At 27.0% G+C, this 17,536-nt stretch overlaps 4 protein-coding genes across 7 annotated transcripts; 3 read left to right on the top strand and 1 right to left on the bottom strand.

The window, feature by feature from the left end:
* The first annotated feature begins 966 nt into the window (after positions 1-966).
* gkt (tyrosyl-DNA phosphodiesterase glaikit) lies at positions 967-7,496 on the top strand. 4 transcript variants are annotated; one of them, XR_016178840.1, is made up of 9 exons: positions 967-1,211; positions 1,317-1,394; positions 1,868-2,924; positions 3,004-3,546; positions 3,628-3,829; positions 3,910-4,071; positions 4,297-4,916; positions 5,953-6,150; positions 7,382-7,496. XR_016178840.1 is itself a non-coding variant. In XM_015316907.2 (7 exons), the coding sequence occupies exons 1-6, from the start codon at positions 1,178-1,180 to the stop codon at positions 4,039-4,041; spliced, it is 2,046 nt and encodes a 681-aa protein (XP_015172393.2). In that variant the 5' UTR covers positions 967-1,177; the 3' UTR covers positions 4,042-4,071; positions 7,382-7,496. The 4 variants fall into 4 exon arrangements, 2 of the variants coding, with proteins under 2 accessions (XP_015172393.2, XP_089035431.1); XR_016178841.1 differs by lacking the exon at positions 4,297-4,916; XM_015316907.2 differs by lacking the exons at positions 4,297-4,916; positions 5,953-6,150.
* Positions 7,497-7,645: 149 nt separating this feature from the next.
* LOC107064296 (protein THEM6) lies at positions 7,646-12,872 on the top strand. Its single transcript, XM_015317219.2, has 4 exons — positions 7,646-7,996; positions 8,799-9,013; positions 9,820-10,005; positions 11,220-12,872. The coding sequence occupies exons 1-4, from the start codon at positions 7,840-7,842 to the stop codon at positions 11,388-11,390; spliced, it is 729 nt and encodes a 242-aa protein (XP_015172705.2). The 5' UTR covers positions 7,646-7,839; the 3' UTR covers positions 11,391-12,872.
* A 1,756-nt stretch (positions 12,873-14,628) lies between these two features.
* LOC107064635 (protein THEM6) lies at positions 14,629-15,871 on the top strand. Its single transcript, XM_015317579.2, has 3 exons — positions 14,629-14,944; positions 15,112-15,323; positions 15,404-15,871. Exons 1-3 carry the CDS (start codon positions 14,800-14,802, stop codon positions 15,638-15,640), a joined length of 594 nt encoding a protein of 197 aa, XP_015173065.2. The 5' UTR covers positions 14,629-14,799; the 3' UTR covers positions 15,641-15,871.
* Positions 15,872-16,417: 546 nt separating this feature from the next.
* On the bottom strand, positions 16,418-17,419 carry Vha14-1 (V-type proton ATPase subunit Vha14-1). The gene is made up of 5 exons (XM_015317699.2): positions 17,222-17,419; positions 16,999-17,080; positions 16,813-16,895; positions 16,572-16,694; positions 16,418-16,490 (listed from the first exon to the last, which is right to left on the bottom strand). Exons 1-5 carry the CDS (start codon positions 17,273-17,275, stop codon positions 16,461-16,463), a joined length of 372 nt encoding a protein of 123 aa, XP_015173185.1. The 5' UTR covers positions 17,276-17,419; the 3' UTR covers positions 16,418-16,460.
* Positions 17,420-17,536: the final 117 nt, after the last annotated feature.

Raw genomic sequence — 17,536 nt, 5'->3', positions numbered from 1 at the left:
AAATGCAACCATAACTGCAATATTCACTTGATTCGATGATTAATTTGAACGACACATACCCATAAGTAGCTCCGATGTATTTTCATCTTCCTTTCGATACATCTAAAAACAAATAAACATTTATATAATAACTGAAAATAATGAAATATATCGAAGGATATAATCATATGAAAAATTGCTCACACAAATACGTACATCTTGTAAAAACTAAAATTAAAACTATTGTTTAAAATAGAAGATATCTTATTAAAAGTACTAACATTCACTATAGTAATTAATTCTTACTTACCATTTGTTATTTATCACGTACAAGTTATTATCTATAAGAATATACTAAAAAACGAAATATTTCATACACACGATGTTATGTCGACTGTGGTAACCATAAATCTGTACTTAAGAGATAACAGACCACGAAACTATAAAATATCTAGAAGTTGAATAAATAAACAATGAAGAAAATCGTACACATCTAAACGTACACAGAAAGACCGAAGGAATTGAGAAAGTTGTTTGATTATACACATCGTAATAGATTAGCGGGTTTATTTCAAAGTGGATTTACTTTTACTTTCTCTGTCACGATCCGAACGCCCTCTTCTACGCGCGGCAAAATATGAATTTCTTGAATTTTATAAATCTAACTAATTGTGATTATGTTTGTATTATAATTTGATGCTAAATTATTTCATGAAATATATTTAAATAAATCAATATTTATTATTGTTAAATAATATTGTAAAAAAAGAAAATTAAAAGATTATTTATCCTTAAACGTTAAAAGCAATGTTGGCAATACGTCGATAATGGACAAAACTACGTTTGCAATGCGAACGAAATATCAACGCCGAGGAATGCTATTGGTTAAATAAATAAGATCGACGAATCGCATAATTTCGTTAGTTAGAGAAATAATACTAGATTATTTTCACTATTACAATGTTACCAACTTTTCTTACTGTCATTTGCGAACTATTCTAATTCTATCAGTCTCATCAAATTATTTCAAATTGTAACAAAAAATTGATCAATAATTGTTTTTATTTCTCTATTTATATTAGTTTTTAGTATTTATTAATTCTTATTTAACAACGTCATAGTTTGTCTTGTCTTTGATACTTAGAAAGTGTCTTCCTTATTTTAAATAGCAACCCACATATAATATATTTTAAAAACCATGATTTCTGCCACGAATGAAACATCATTAATCGGTAATATTTTATTTTTAATAAATATTATTTAATTGGTAATATATGAACATATACATATGTATGTACAGAAATTAATTACACATATTTTTTTTGTTTATAATATAGATAGAAAAATATGTCCTTTTATGGAAAAATGTTACAGAAAAAATCCAATACATTTTGCAGAAATGTCACATCCACATTGTAAGTATACTTTTATGACAATAGGTTAATAATGCACAAGGTATTTTATAACTGGTGATACAAGCAAGCAGAATTACGTCGAAAATATAGGTTAACATTTCTTTATTTTTGAGAATGATAAATGTGAATAATTGTCAAGTATGTATACACTTGAATCAGTTTCAACTAAACAAATTTTGCTATCTTACTTTTGGATTTATCAGAAAGCAATTTTGTATTTCTTAATATGTTAACAAAAAGTGTCAGTATAATGATATCTTTTGTATCGGTTTTACTTTTATGCTTATCAAACAAGGATTTGTTAGTTTCCACCTTAAGTTCAATTTAATCAAGTGAATGCAATCTACAGTTTTAACTATGTTTATTATGTAGAATCAACTCCTTCTTGTTTATATCCTCAGTTATAAGATATCCTGTATATATATTATAATAATAAATATAAACTAAATAAGAAAAGTATCATTTATTTCTAGTGGAAAGATTGGTAATCGATCAATTGGACGAAACAATCGAAATACCAAATAATCTTGATTTTGAGTGTGATCGCACTCAACTATTGCAGCAATTAAAGGTGATGCAAGTTATATTGAGAAGAGAAAGGGACAGAGATGTAGATAGTTTCTTAAGATTAAAGATAAACTTATTTTCAACAGTTACTACAAAAAGCTCTTCTACCTCAGAAAATTCAAAGATTAATAACGTTATGACCAATAGAAGAACAAATAAACATGAAATGGATATGAATATTAAATTAAAAAAACTTTCAGAGACTGCGAATGAAAATAATGAAACAAAACAACCTGAAATATTAACTTCGATGGTTAAAGAAAAGTTCGAAGTTTTTGTGAAAGGTGAAAAGAGAAATATTGAAAGTGAAGAAATGGCCAAAAAAATTAAAGGAAATAATAATAATACCATTGATAGTATTGTTAAAGCAAGTAGCTCTCGAGAATGCATTTCAGATACTGAAAGTACAGCGAGTAGCTCAACTAATAATACTTCTTTAATGGATATGTATTTGTCTAGTAAAGATGGCAAGGAGAGAGAAAAAATGCGAAATAAAGCGATCAAAATGATGAAACGTGAGGGTTTTCAAATATATGATGTAACTCCTGGACAATTTATTCATAAATATAAACGTGCAAGTCCATATAATATATTTTTTACAAGAATAAGAAAATCACCACAAACAAGTAATGAACTGCTTACCGTAACCTTTCCTGAAATATTAGATATCAGTCTTGGAGAAATAAAATCAAGTCTACAAATTAATTTCATGGTTGACGTTGGATGGCTTTGCTTACAATATTTATTAGCAGCACAAAAAGCCGATATAACGATTGTATATCAAGATAGAATGGACAATGAAAAGTTAGGCGATAATATTACCTTAGTACGTGTTTCTCCACCATCACGGTTTGGTTGTCATCATACAAAGATGATGATACTGAAATATCAGGATGGTGGTATCAGGATTATAATGTCTACAGCAAATTTATATGAGGATGATTGGGAAAATAGAACTCAAGGGTAGATAGACATATCCTGTTATTAACTAATATTCCTTTTTTTTCATTATTATTACTTATTTCATTTTAATGTTATACAGACTTTGGATTTCTCCTTATCTACCTCCAATAAAGGGATCTATTGATACGGCCAGTGGAGAATCTAAGACAGGTTTCAAAAAAGACCTCATACAGTATTTGAATAACTACCAAAATTCAGCTTTAGTCAATTGGATTTTTACGGTACGAATGGCGGATTGTTCAGCCATTAATGTATTCTTCATTGCCTCAGTACCTGGAACACACTCATTAAAAAATATAGATTCATGGGGCCATAAAAAATTGGGTCATATTCTTTCAAATCATATTACTTTACCAGCAGACGCATCGAACTGGCCAATAATTGCACAAAGTTCCAGTTTAGGAAGCCTGGGACCGCAATATAACAGTTGGTTAGGGAAAGATATCGTACTGTCCATGTCAAAGGAAACTGATAAAACATTGAAGAGTCCTTCGACTTTTTATTTTATCTTTCCTAGTATTAAAAATTACAGAGAAAGTTATGACTGTCGACAACTTTCTTGCTGTTTATGTTATAATTTGCTGACGCATTCAAAACAAGAATGGATCCAGTCTTATTTACAGTAAATCTAAATTCCCATATTTTTTTTTTTTTTTTTATTGCTTTCCAAATAGATTTCTTTAAACGTTATAATATTTTATAGTCAATGGAAAGCTTCGAAGATGAACAGAACCAAAGCAATGCCTCACATTAAAACTTATGCAAGATTATCACCTGACTTGAAAAAAATGGCTTGGTTTATGCTTACCAGTGCGAATTTAAGCAAAGCTGCATGGGGAAAATGTGGGGCAAACTATTCCATAATGAGTTACGAAGCTGGTGTATTATTTCTTCCTGAATTTGTCGTGAGTATCAAAGATGACGATAAAATAATATCAAATGTTGCTTAGATTTGATTTAAACGATACACATTTTTTTCTGATAGACTGGAGAAAAAATGTTCTCATTAGAAGGTAATAACTCGAAATTTCCACCATTTCCTATTCCATACGATCTACCATTAACTCCTTACGATTCGGATGATCGACCATTTGTGACGGAATTTTTCCGGGAGTGATAGAAGATTTTTCCAAAAATGATTACACGGGTATGTTAAATTTACGTTACAATGGACGATATGTGATATTTTAATGGCGCGCTCATTCTACTCCCTCCTCCTCCTTTATTACCATTATTCTTATTATATTTAATAACACCATATATGTATATAAAGATTTGTTTTTATATCTATGTAATTTATTATTGAATGATATGTGTACAAATATTTTCTAATAAAACATTCATTTATTTCCATTGAAAAAGTACATTTCAGATATTTCATAAACTGTAACGTCGCGGCTGCACGTTAGAGATGGGAAGTATTTAAAAAAAAAAAAGAAAAAGAAATAATAAACGAAAAATAAACCAGTCAACAATACTCGTTTCCAGGTTTGTCACGTAAAGAGAAAATTTTATAAAAGTGAATCGGCTGTTGCAAAATTTTTGGATTCGGTACGTTAGATGACGACGACGACGACGACGAGAACTACTACTACGGACAAATATACTTTTATTGTTAGTATCGCTCGAATTCGTGAATTCGAGTCAGTTACCTCGACGTGTACGCGTTTTCCATAAAACATCAGCAAGAAAGCGCTTCCTGATGAGAGGCGGAGACACAATCCACCACCTCCAAGTGATATTGACTCGTTTGTGCATGCTCAGACTTCGAACAACGTTTAACCAGTCATTCCACCTCTCTTTCTTCTTATTATTTCTGTCTTTCTCTTTCTCTATCTCTTTCTCCCTTTCTCTTTCTTATTATTTCTTGTTCCATCTACACGAGGTAATTACACAAAGTATTCAAACATTTCGCAATAAGAATCATTGATCGATCCCCACCTATGGATATCTTAAGCAACCTTGAAAAACAAATATCTCGAGTTCCGCTATGTACGTACATCTTTACATACAGTATATGTCTTATGTACCCACATATGGTAGAGAAAAGAAGGAAAAAGATATTAGAAAAAAAAAATACATTATATATATATATATATATATATATATATAATACCACTACCATACTACTAATAACATTTGTGTATGTATACATATATATATATATATATATAGTATGCGTATACTTATATGTGTAATATAGATACGGATATACATGGAGGACGATGGCTTGCTTTGTCATAGCTCTCACGTTTCTTTCAAGGACATTCTCTAATTATTATAAAAAAATTTCTCACACACAAAAAATCTAATCAAAAGTAATAATTATCTTTCGATAATAAATTTTTATAGTAATTGAAGAAATTTCATCGAATCATGGTCAATCTCTTCTTCTCCCCCATGTATCTGTATTGTATTTAACACATACACATATCCTCATTTTATCCTTAAACAATTTGTGCGCAAAAATCGTTAATGACTAACACACATTCTATCTATACATTAACGGCTCTTCCTTTTTTTATTTTTTTTTTTTTGCTTCTTTTTACGTACATGTATCAACTAACTAAAAATCGACAATTTTCATTGATAAGATTTAACGTCTCGTAATCTCAAAGTTGAGATAATATCTATTTTGTTTAATATTAACATAAAAGAGATAACCTCGTTCGTGTTTTCTCTTTCTCTCTCTCTCTCTCTCTCTCTCTCTCTCTCTCTCTTTCATAAATTTGACATCTTTTGTCCAATTGATTAAAATAAATTTAATGTAAAAAAAAAAATGTTGTTTAATATCGAAGAAAAGATGTAAAAGTTAACATTGCAAGAAACAAAAAAAGAATTTATTTAACGTAAAAAAAAAACAGAGAGAGAGAGAGAAAGAGTATAGTTAGTAAAAATAGATGTGTCTTCAATAAAGTTTCGTTGAAAAATGAGTAAATGGCCAGGGTTTCTGCGAACTCTGGTTACTCCTCCCACTTTTGTGGGAAGTCCAATTCCTCCCCTGTAAGCGAGGACGTTCTCGGCGCAGATGCGAGAACTCGGAAAGAAACGATACAACCGTCATGATGACGACGACGACGACGACGACGACGACGACCACCACGACGACGACGACGACGACGACGACGTTAACGTTGATGGTGTTGAGTATAGCAAGCTAAAGAACTATCATCAGTTGTTGATATGCCGTCAATACGAACGGGCTTCCTCTTAGGTCCTTGTACAGGTGTGTGCGTGTGAATGTTGTATATTTGTATGTTAGTGTACATTCGTTTAGTCTTATTGTGTTACCTGTCACATTTATTATTGATGCACCTCTATTAACTGTTTTCAAATAGTTAGAAAAATATCTGATGAGATCTGAGATAAGAAGCAATTGTCCTCGATGAATATTCATGATTTTGAAATGTCCATCAGTTTGTTTTTTATTTTCCTTAAAAAGCAAAATATTTTCACGAGGAACGCGATTTTAGTGAAAACGCTTGAATTTAGGGTTGCTCCGCGTTCTTCTTCCTATACGTGCTTTGCCTGATAAATCTCATTGAAAGTGAGCTCGCTCGCATCGAAAGTAGGTTTGATTCAAAATGCAAACTAACCATCGCGATATAATTAAAATATACTCGTTACAAGATGTTTGTTCGTTCCTACGTTTCTTGTTTTTTATTTTTTATAATAAGTGTGCAAAAAATTCCTTCTATAAATATAATAAATAAGCTGATCTATAACTGAAAATAACTGATATTCATATTCTCATGTCTGTAGTAGAATTTTGTATAATTAAGTAAATACACGTAGGGAAAAAATTGATTACAAACTGTTATTATTATTATTATTCATCTTTTCGTCTTCTTCTTATTTTACTTTGTTCAAAATTTTCTCGTCATTTTGCTACCCCCCCCCCCCATTTTGACGCGTTATAATCAATAACTAAGTGTAGATAATTAGAAGAAAAAAAAAAAAAACAAGATGCAAGTATTAAATTTCATTTCTGACGGAATCTTTGGATCTAGGAGGAAAACGTTTGAATAGAGCATACAAAATAAATAAGTATATTTGTTTCATTGCATCTCCGTTTTGTTCAAAGTATTTTATAGTTTCTAAATAAAATTATATGAATCATCGATGATTCTTTTTTTTAATTATCAACTTCGAGGTGATATAAACATTTATAATCGAAAGATGTAATTTCCATATTTTTATTACATATAATTATATAATCTAAAAAATTGATATATATGAATAATGAATATTATATGTAATAAACATATTCAAATTATTTATAATTAAATCATTAAAACTTTGTAATACATCTATTTAAAATGCGTTTAACATTAAAAAAAAGAAAAAAAAGAAGTTCAACTTAAATATTCATTAGTAATTTTATTTATTCAATAATTTAACACTGTTTCGAACTTTGTCCGTGAAAATGCTTGAGCTATTTGTACATTGATTTACAGCACGAGAAACTTGAGTTGCAGTATCAAAGTCTTCCTAGTTTTGACGTGAAGAGGCTGGAAAAAATCTTTCAAATAAATAAACAAATAAACAAATAAATAAATAAATAATACTAAGAGAAGAGCAGCTCTTCGTCGTTGAATAATTAAATAATTATGAAGACAATTTTCCCCTAAGGAATTATGAAATGTCCATAAGAATAATGATGATACAGTGAAGAAAAAAAAATAATAAATAATAATAATAAAGACATTAATATTAATAACAAAGGGAAAGTTTTATTTAACATGATAAAAAGATATCAAAATTTTATACCGACAACATTGTCTCAAGCTCGAATCGATAACAACACGGCTTCCCGTCACCTAAAAGCTTCCAAAGTCTGACTCTACAAACCATTGACTATTGTCATCCTCAAGAGTAAAACAAAATCTTCTAAGAAATAACGACAAATATTAGGATGATAACTTGTTGGATTTTAGCCGGTGTCCTCGGTGCCGTTGTACTCCTTCATTTACTCGTTGAAGTTCATTATTTTCTGCGTATGCTCTTTACAGTCTTCCTAGCAAGATTTTGCAAAAAGAAAATTCATATACTTGACGAAGCATCGGTTTACGGTAAGTACTTTTGATTACTAGTAATAACTGGTAACGAGTATTATTTTGTTTTCTCTCTCTCTCTCTCTCTCTCTCTCTCTCTCTCTTTCTCTTTCCATCTATTCTCTCTGTTCACTCATAATTTTACGAGAAAAAGATATTTGAAGTATGTTGTTTCCTTTTGTTTTGTATCCAATATTGAAAGAATGATTGAAATTTGTAAATTTGTTCGATTATTATTTAGATTGTTATTAAAATTAAAATTGTCGATCTTTTAACAAAGAAAACAATTTTTTTTCACAATTTAGAACAAATTAAATTATACAATTATAACAAGATAAACTCTCACGCGAAGTCCTCTGATAATCTGTTTGATAAAAACATTCACGGACTATCCTTCATTTGCACGTTCTACTCAATTAAAGAAAATTAATATGTAATGTAATTACAAAGGACAAATTAACATGTTCTCTAAATTAAAAAAAAAAAAAAAAAAAAAGAAACATCCAATTGCAAATATATATATATATATTAATTTCGCAGCCTCGATCGATCGGGACAAGATAAGCAATGCAGCAAGCAAGCAAGCAAGCCAGGAGAATCCTTACGATTGCTTCTGTCGGCCTTGCATATGTTTCATGCAAAAACCTTGACCCATAGAAAGAATCAGCTGTGATCGATAGGATACAAAATAATTGATAATATAATAATAATAATAATAATAATAATAATAATAATAATTGATATCTTCATTATTTCTCAGTGTCAGATAAATGATCTTCATTTTATTATTGGACCTATATTTTTCATTTTCTTTTATCAGGTATTTGCACTACGACTGACGTCGACACCTTACTTTATCACATGAACAATGCGAGATACCTAAGAGAATTGGACTTTGCTCGTGCTGACTTTTACGAACGAACGGGTCTCTACCGTGAAATTTGCTCTCAAGGATCAGGTGTTGTGCAAGGAGCTGCTACGATACGTTATCGTCGGTTTCTCAAACCTCTTACAATTTATAAGATAACTTCAAAGGTGAGAAATATATACAGACACCATTGTTTTTTTTATCCCAAAATTTTTCAACTCTTCAAAATTCTCTTCAACCTGTCTGGTAAACATAAATTATCTTCTTCTTCTTTTTTTTTTTTTTTCATTCTTCCTCTCATCATTTATATATATATATATATATATATTCTTTCCATCGCTTATTATTTCTCTCATTTGATTTGCTTTATTTTTCCTTCTCTTCTTTATTGCTGAATAAATATTGTCCTTTTTTTTAAAAAAAACCACTTAAAAGAATCTCAACTATGATATTGATCGAACAAACGAGAGAGAAGTATATTTATATATAAGGATAAACCCAAATATATTTGATCTTTCCCCGACGTATTTAGTATGTGTTGACAAGCGACCGACCATCTATGGATTTTGATATTTTCCAATTTTGGTCTTTTACGATAACACATATATATATATATATATATATATATATACAAATTTTGAAAAAAATATCTCTCACCAAACAAATTCTTTCATAATCTCATAATCTCATTCAAAATACTGAAATTAAATTCGTTTTAAATGTATACCTCTAATCAGAATGAAATTATAATACCAAAAGAATCTACATTTTCCTGTTATTCAATTCGATTATTAATTTCAATGTGTCGTATATATAAAAGTTGAAACGACGATTTTTTACAAAAATTGTACAAAATGTTAGAATCATATCGGTATATTTTGTATTCATCAGAAAACTTGCTCTCTGATTGTTTTTTTTTTGTCTTTTCTTTTCTTTTCATATTTTATCTAATATTTAATTGATTATATTTCAGATCATCTATTGGGACGAAAGAACGATTTTTATGGAACATCGTTTTGTTACACCAAATGACGGATTTATACGTGCTATTGCTATCTGCAGGCAAAAACTTTTAGATTGCAGTGCAGAAACGGTTATGGGTACTCTCGTAGATCGAGGAGTTAAACAAAATGGTAATATCGAGTCGGGAGTTACACAGGTAATATTTCAAATCAATTAAATAAATATTATATAAATGTATAATTTATTATTCAACGTTACCACACATTATAAATAATTGATTTTTAATTGATCTCTTCTAGAAATGATGTAAAAAAGTGTGTCAATAATTCTTTCATTCATATTTGATGATATTGCTATTAATTATGCCCATAATTATAAAAGTGATCTAAGTGATATATCTCTTGTTTCGACATATTTCAAGATTTATATTTGAACATTATATGAATTCAATATAATATTGAAATAACAAACATTATCTGACGATTCATTTTTGGATAATATCGTTTCCAATTACATTGAATTTATTTAGTTTATAATAATGTGCTGCGTAATAATTGATAAACTCATTTTTTTATTAATTTTTACTTAGACCACTTTCATAATTATGGACACACATATATATATATATATGTTAATTTATCGCTTTTCTATTTTGAGTTTATGAATTTTATTATTACAAATTAATAGTTTGGCTCAAATAATAATAAAAATGATTTAATGCAATTAATAGATTAATATCGGATTCATGCACAATGTTATAATTACATCAATTTATATTCCAATTACAATTAACATAATTACATTTATGTAACTAATGTGAATATAAAATAGATCCTTTCAGCAAACTTATTATAATTGTAAATTATCAGACCAATTATTCATTTTTTGTTTCATAAGGCAAAGTTAAATTGTTTCTAATTGTATATTTAACGATGGAAAACTTTTATTTAAAGTATATATATATATATATATATATATATATATATATATTATCTTATAAAAATAATATTAAAGTGGTACGTTCTATATACGAGAATGGGTTACACTAAATTTTTGTTTTTAATGAAAGTAAATTTGAATGATAATTAATAATCATTTACTAAATATTATATTAACACATATCATGCACTTGTCGTCACTTTGTCGCCAAAGTCTTATCATGTAGCGAGTGATTTTTTTACAGTTAGGACGAAAAATTCTTTCTAAATATAATAGTTGGAGTTTTGAAACAGTTTCGGTTTTTTACTATGCAACGCATGTCTATCCGATCTTATTGTAAAAACCCATCGATAACAATAATTCGTAAAAAAATGATTTTGTAAATGTGTGTTAATATTATATTATCATTATTACATTAATTATCACAATTTTCATAATATTGAGTTATTAATATTATAAGAAATTTTCTAGATAACTCATGTGAGGCCAGAATTACCGCCAGATGTAGCAAGATGGTTGGAAAGCAATGAAATATCTTCGGCGATACTTCGACAATCTAGTGCACCTACGGTTAACACCATAACAACAACAATGACGACTACAACGACGACGACAACTACGGCGGCATCGTCGATTTGCTGACAAAATGATAATGCGACCGCTGGTGTTGCAGAAACAACTATCTACGTAACGACTACAGTTTAACAAAAAAATTAACGGTACGTGACTTTAAAAAAAAAGATTTAACGATACGTGACTTATTAACGAAAAAAAAAATTAACGATACGTGACTTAAAAAAAAAGAAACACCCCAATGTATATGTATATGTTGTACATTCTTTCAAAACTACGTCTCCAAGTGAATTAATCTTTTCTTCATTTAACGATAATTCTCATCTTATTTTAAGAGATATTTCCTATATTTATAAAATGAATATATTCATTTTTCTTGTATAATTCTTCTCTTACTATACTTTACAAATAATTATAAACATTATGTATATATACAATGTATATATATATGTAAAAAAAGAACAAGTGAAAATATTACGGTGCTTTAAATTGACTGTTCAGGGTTGCGTCAAGGTTGCGACAACCGAAAAAAAAAGAAAACAAATATTTACACATACATATTTGAAATATAAGATACGTTTGGACATTCTTTGAGTTACGAAAAAAAACGTGGGAGAACAAAATGCATTTTTTCAAATGAAGATATAATATACTTTAGCAATGTTAATTAATTTTGAACAAAATTATAAATAATTTGATGAACGAACAAATGAACTAAGAGAAACACCGATACATAAAATTGCGTGCAAATATATAATATAATACATATGTATTTATATAAATATATATATATATATATGCGCTATGTTTCCTAGAAACTTTGAGGCATAATATGATTAACTTGTATGTATTGCTCATGTGATTATATTATACGGGATAATTAAACTTGATTTCATTGATTACTCGAAATACCTCCTCATAATGGTTGGTATCAAGAATTCAAGATTATTTATCTTTGTATACAGAGAATATTTGAAAATATGTAGACGTAACTTCAGGTGTGTGTGCTTTCAATACGCTAAAATAAGAAAAAAAGGTTCATACAATTATTGTATATGTTCCTTTACAAGATGAACTAGTAAACAAGCAAGCGGTTGTAATGCTAAAGATTTTGAAGGTTCATACAATTATATACCCCGTTAAAGTCTTGAAGTTACATCCGCATACTTTGAAACACTCTTATATGTAAATGTAGCAATTTTTGAAAAAATTGAAAAAAAAAAAAAAAAGGAAAATCTATATATGAGCCGATAATTACGAGAATGGCCTAAGTTATTTATATATTATATTTATCTACAAGTTGATTTTAAGGTTTTGAATTTGAATCATTTTGATAATTATTATTCAATATTTGGTGTGTTGGGTTAATTTGTGAGAGGAAAAAAACAAAAAAAAGGTATAATGTAAAAGTAAATCGCGTCATTATTACACATTATTATCGTTGTTCTTGAATTTAATTTGATTAATATGAAATTATTTACGCACTGATTAATTAAACAACAACAACAACAACAAAAATATATAAATAATAATATCTATAATCTTGATGAATTTTTTTTTTTGGCAAAATTTTTCTTCCAATCACTTATTTCCTTTCTTATTAAAAATCAAACTTTATAACCTTTATATTCAAAATATCGTTTATATTATAACAATAATTCACGAAAAAAACTGATAGACTCAAAAAAAAAAAAAAATAAAATAAAAAACCAATCAAACCAAAGCATCAATTATCGTGAATTTTACGCTTATAGTACTATAGAATTTATAATAGGAAAGTTCAATTTTTATAGAAATATGATTTTATCTTGAAAAATTTATCGTAAATACTATATATATATATATATATAATTTAAAATCACCATTAATCATTTTGACAATACAATATTTCTTTTAAAAAAACGATTTCCATGATTAATCTTTATTACGCATCATTTCAAAAACATGCGGAGAACGAGAAGATTAATGATCAATTTTCCCATGGATCAATGTTCTTTTTTTTATCTTTAAAACGTATACCTTAATCCCATTAGATTTCACGATCTCCATTTAAAGATTTTGAAATTTTACGTACACCACGTACGCCATATTTTTTGTGCATATATACATAACTTATCCAGCCAAAAATTTGAAAGTTAATGAATTAATAATAATGACTAAAAAAAATATATATATATATATACATTAATTTATCTGAAAAAAAAAGAAAAGAAAATAATTGTTTTTTACGTTGTACGAGATAACAAACGAATTTTTGCGAAATTATTTGAATAATAATAATAATAAAGAAGATAATAGTATATTACTCATTCACCTAGGAAGGTAAAGGTATAAGGTGTAATATATTATTTACAAGATACCAATAGTCAAAAATATCAAAATATTTTTAACAATAAATCTCAAATGTAATGTTTACAAAAAAAAAAAAACCTTTCCACTTGTTCTTCTCTGTTTTCTTCATATTTGATTTTGCTACATCGCACCAGTTGAACATAAAAAAAAAAAAAGAAAAAAAGTAAAAGAAAATCTAGCGAATTTAGTTTTAATCTATCGTCTATTTATAATTAATCAATAGAATACATTTTTATTCTAAGCACAATCGGACGACAAATATTAAATCCATAGTGTTCGTTTAGAGAAATAATTAATAGAAGCAAAATAATAATAATAATAATAGCGAATAGCGAAAGACGCTTTATTATTGTATATCTAAATCGTTCTGTAAGAAAATGATGATTATTATTACGTTGTAAATATTATTCTCAATGTTGTCGTCTAAAAAAAAAAAATCTGGAGAAAAATAAAATATTTACAAAAAAATTCATATCGATATTTTTAAAACTAATTTTATATTCATTGACTATTTTTTGTTTCTTCTTCTTCTTCGTAAATCAAATTAAGTTGTTTATCAGTCATCAACGTTGTTCATCATACGTTCTCATATACGTATATAATTTATTTAAATTAAATATGCAATATAGTTTATAATTATATATATATATATATTTTTTTTTTAAATAAAACATTAATTATATTCTACCAATGTAGTAATGAATATTAAAATTATTTTCTAACATCAAAAGTAAGTTAGATATTATAATTATAATAAACAAGATAGCAAGTATAATTTATCAGCCGTCTGTATTAACAATTATTATTCGAATATTCTGATATATATAAATATATATATATATATATTTCATAAAAAGATTAGTAAAACCACATTGTTCATTATGTAATAATAATAATATTACACAACGTTAACTTTTTGCTAATACATATTAGCATAATGAATCGTTTAGTAGTTCGATTTGTAAGCCATTTTTTTTTCAAAATAATCAGTCTGTATCCACCAACGGTGAATGAAAGTTCATGCTTTGCTTTTCGTAGTTTCTTCTATAAATATAATATTATTTTTTCTGTTATATTAATTGTTTCTATTATTGAAATATTATTGAAACCAAAATTATATATCAAAATGTTCAACTTGTTTCTTGTAACAATTCTATTTAGTATTTATTTCATTTTTGATTTTAATTATTTTCTTAGAATGTTCTTTACATTCATTTGGGCTAAATGTTTTAAAAGTAAGGTTAAACTTATTGACGAAACGTCCATTTATGGTAAGCATATTTATTTAATTATTTCATTTTTCTTTTATAATTTATTCATTAACACGAAATTTATTTCCATGCGTATATTATTTCTTTACGTAATCACATCGACGTGGCATTAATATAATAAAACGTATGATCATTTGATTTAATATTTTAATATGATGATTATACAGGAATCTGTACTACACAAGACTTGGATTATGCGTTACATATGAACAATGCAAGATATCTACGTGAATTAGATTTTGCTCGTTTAGATAACTTCATTCGAACTAATATGTTTGATAGGATGACAAGAATGGGCATCACTACAGTTGTCAGTGGTTCATGCACAAGATATCGACGAACGGTACCATTTCTCATGGTATATAAAATTGTAATGAAGGTAAAATCGACAAATTTAAGGTATATATATATATATCTGACTTTCATTGATCAAAACGATACAATATTTTTTGTTTACAGTTGATTCATTTGGACGAGAAACATTTATATTATGAATGCAAATTAATAAATCCACGAAATAATTTTATTCATACAGTAATTTTCACTAAAATTACACCGATCGGTTTAAAGCTACCATTAACAGAATTCATAAAAGAATTAGAACCAGATATACATTTACCAGAAATAACGAAAGATTTGAAATGTTGGTTGGAATCGATGGAATATTCCTCTCAGATACTTAGAAAGAAGAATTAGAGATTTGTTTTTTCTTTTTTTTTTTGTTCTTTTTAAATTTTATACTCTGAAAATATTAAACAAGGTATCGTGAAATTATATGTTGATTATATTTTTTGTAATAATTATAAATTAAATTAAATATTAATTATATTAATATATATATATAATATAAATATATTAAATTATTTATATATAATGGATAATATAAAGATAATATAATATAATATAATATATACGTATATTACTAAATGAGGTATATTATTTAATGTTGTTTATATTGTTTATATTGTTTTATATTGTTAATATTAATATCTAATATTATATTAGGGTATAATTAGAATTAAGTATATTGTCAAGGGGAACGAACATGTAGGGGGGGCCTTCAGGGTAAACACCCTAAAGGGGTATACCTGAAAAATAAATTTCTTCTTTTTCTATAATATATACGTATGTTAAAGCTATTGAACAAAAAATATTAATTTCAGTAATTTACTAAAATTTGCATTTTTTAATAATATACGTTTTTTATTTTTTATTTAATTCATAACATAATAATTAAATGTGAATTAATATTTACTATAGAACATAATTACTTTTTAAAACTCCAGTAATTCGAAATAAAATATGATTGATTTAGATTTTAATATACTATTATAATTTTGTTGTCTTCTAAATACAACATAAATCGTGGAATGCTGTATATATATATATACATTTCTAATCTTATTATTAAAACAGAAATGATAATAACATTAGTAGAATTTTCATATTATACAATTTCAATAATTACTTGAGTTATATCTTTTTTTTTATTATTTCAACATGATATATATAGTTCTTAATGTATATCTTCTGGGTTGAACATTCCCTGAGAAAGAAAAGAAAAAATATATTATCAATAAATATATATATATATAAATTTGTTTGAATATTTATAAATCGATCATACCTTAGCACGTCTTAGGATAGAATCTTTACTAGCATCGTAAGGATGATCTTTACTAGGAATTTCTAATACAGAAGGTATAGGCTGAGTATGACTGTCGATAACATGTCTAATCATTTCAGCTACCTAAAACGTATTAATAAATAAACAAATTATTTAATAACAATTCGAAAGAAATCAAAACAAATAAATAATGTATTATATTTGTGCATCATATCATAAGATTAATCCTTAACTTACTCACATTTTGATTAATGAGAATAATGTCAATGTCATCTCTTTTAATAAAACGCTTAAACGTATCCTCTATTTCGCTTTCTGGTGTATCTGAAAAATAGATTTTCTTTCTTAATAGATATGCAACAATATATCTCATAGATGGTAATTAATTATTACACTGTTATAATGATTAAAAAAAAATAATATATACTTTTATCGACAACCATAAAATTAGGTTGACGATGTTTATTAATTTCACCAACACCACCCAGTAAGAATCCTACACAAGTATCCTGAAAAAAAAAAAAGAACAAAAATTATGATCAATGATAAATAATTGTAAGAAAATGTGTAACAAATTGACAACATGTCATATGTGTTGTAAATTAAAATTGAAGCATGAAAGAAGACAAAAAAATCAATCAATAATTTACCTCATCTCCAATCACTGCTAAAAGTTTACCCTTACCAGCTGAATGAAGTGTCATTGTTATTAAAATAAGTTTTATAGAAAATATATTATATTAAAGAATAAAAATGACAATGTAATAATAATAATAAAATCGATGATAGATGATGGATCCAAGTACTAGTAGAGTAAAGTCAGCTGACAATATAACACACCTATTTCATTTATATGAAAATATATCGAAAGTCACGTGCTACAACAGTTCGTCCAATGGGATCGATTGTTAAAATCAAGTTGATACACATGTGCAATTGAATGTTAAGCCGCGTTTACAAATTTC

Source organism: Polistes dominula, unplaced genomic scaffold (genome assembly GCF_049000335.1).
Source record: "Polistes dominula isolate Pdom_NZ unplaced genomic scaffold, Pdom_raw_medaka contig_373, whole genome shotgun sequence".
Lineage (NCBI taxonomy): Eukaryota > Metazoa > Arthropoda > Insecta > Hymenoptera > Vespidae > Polistes > Polistes dominula.
The sequence above is the reverse complement of the archived record's forward strand: the minus strand, read 5'-3'. Positions and strand labels throughout refer to the sequence as shown.

Bases quoted from the DNA above. Each gene is read 5' to 3' on its own strand.
- Vha14-1 (XM_015317699.2), bottom strand. From the start codon at position 17,275: ATGACACTTCATTCAGCTGGTAAGGGTAAACTTTTAGCAGTGATTGGA. The intron at 17,081-17,221 runs GTAAATTATTGA...TTTTTTTTTCAG, and splicing joins TAGCAGTGATTGGAGATGAG to GATACTTGTGTAGGATTCTT. The intron at 16,695-16,812 runs GTGAGTAAGTTA...AATACGTTTTAG, and splicing joins TTATTCTCATTAATCAAAAT to GTAGCTGAAATGATTAGACA.
- gkt (XM_015316907.2), top strand. From the start codon at position 1,178: ATGATTTCTGCCACGAATGAAACATCATTAATCG. The intron at 3,547-3,627 runs GTAAATCTAAAT...AATATTTTATAG, and splicing joins TGGATCCAGTCTTATTTACA to TCAATGGAAAGCTTCGAAGA. The intron at 3,830-3,909 runs GTGAGTATCAAA...TTTTTCTGATAG, and splicing joins TATTTCTTCCTGAATTTGTC to ACTGGAGAAAAAATGTTCTC.
- LOC107064296 (XM_015317219.2), top strand. From the start codon at position 7,840: ATGATAACTTGTTGGATTTTAGCCGGTGTCCTCGGTGCCGTTGTACTC. The intron at 7,997-8,798 runs GTAAGTACTTTT...TTCTTTTATCAG, and splicing joins TGACGAAGCATCGGTTTACG to GTATTTGCACTACGACTGAC. The intron at 10,006-11,219 runs GTAATATTTCAA...GAAATTTTCTAG, and splicing joins TCGAGTCGGGAGTTACACAG to ATAACTCATGTGAGGCCAGA.
- LOC107064635 (XM_015317579.2), top strand. From the start codon at position 14,800: ATGTTCAACTTGTTTCTTGTAACAATTCTATTTAGTATTTATTTCATT. The intron at 14,945-15,111 runs GTAAGCATATTT...ATGATTATACAG, and splicing joins TGACGAAACGTCCATTTATG to GAATCTGTACTACACAAGAC. The intron at 15,324-15,403 runs GTAAAATCGACA...TTTTGTTTACAG, and splicing joins TATATAAAATTGTAATGAAG to TTGATTCATTTGGACGAGAA.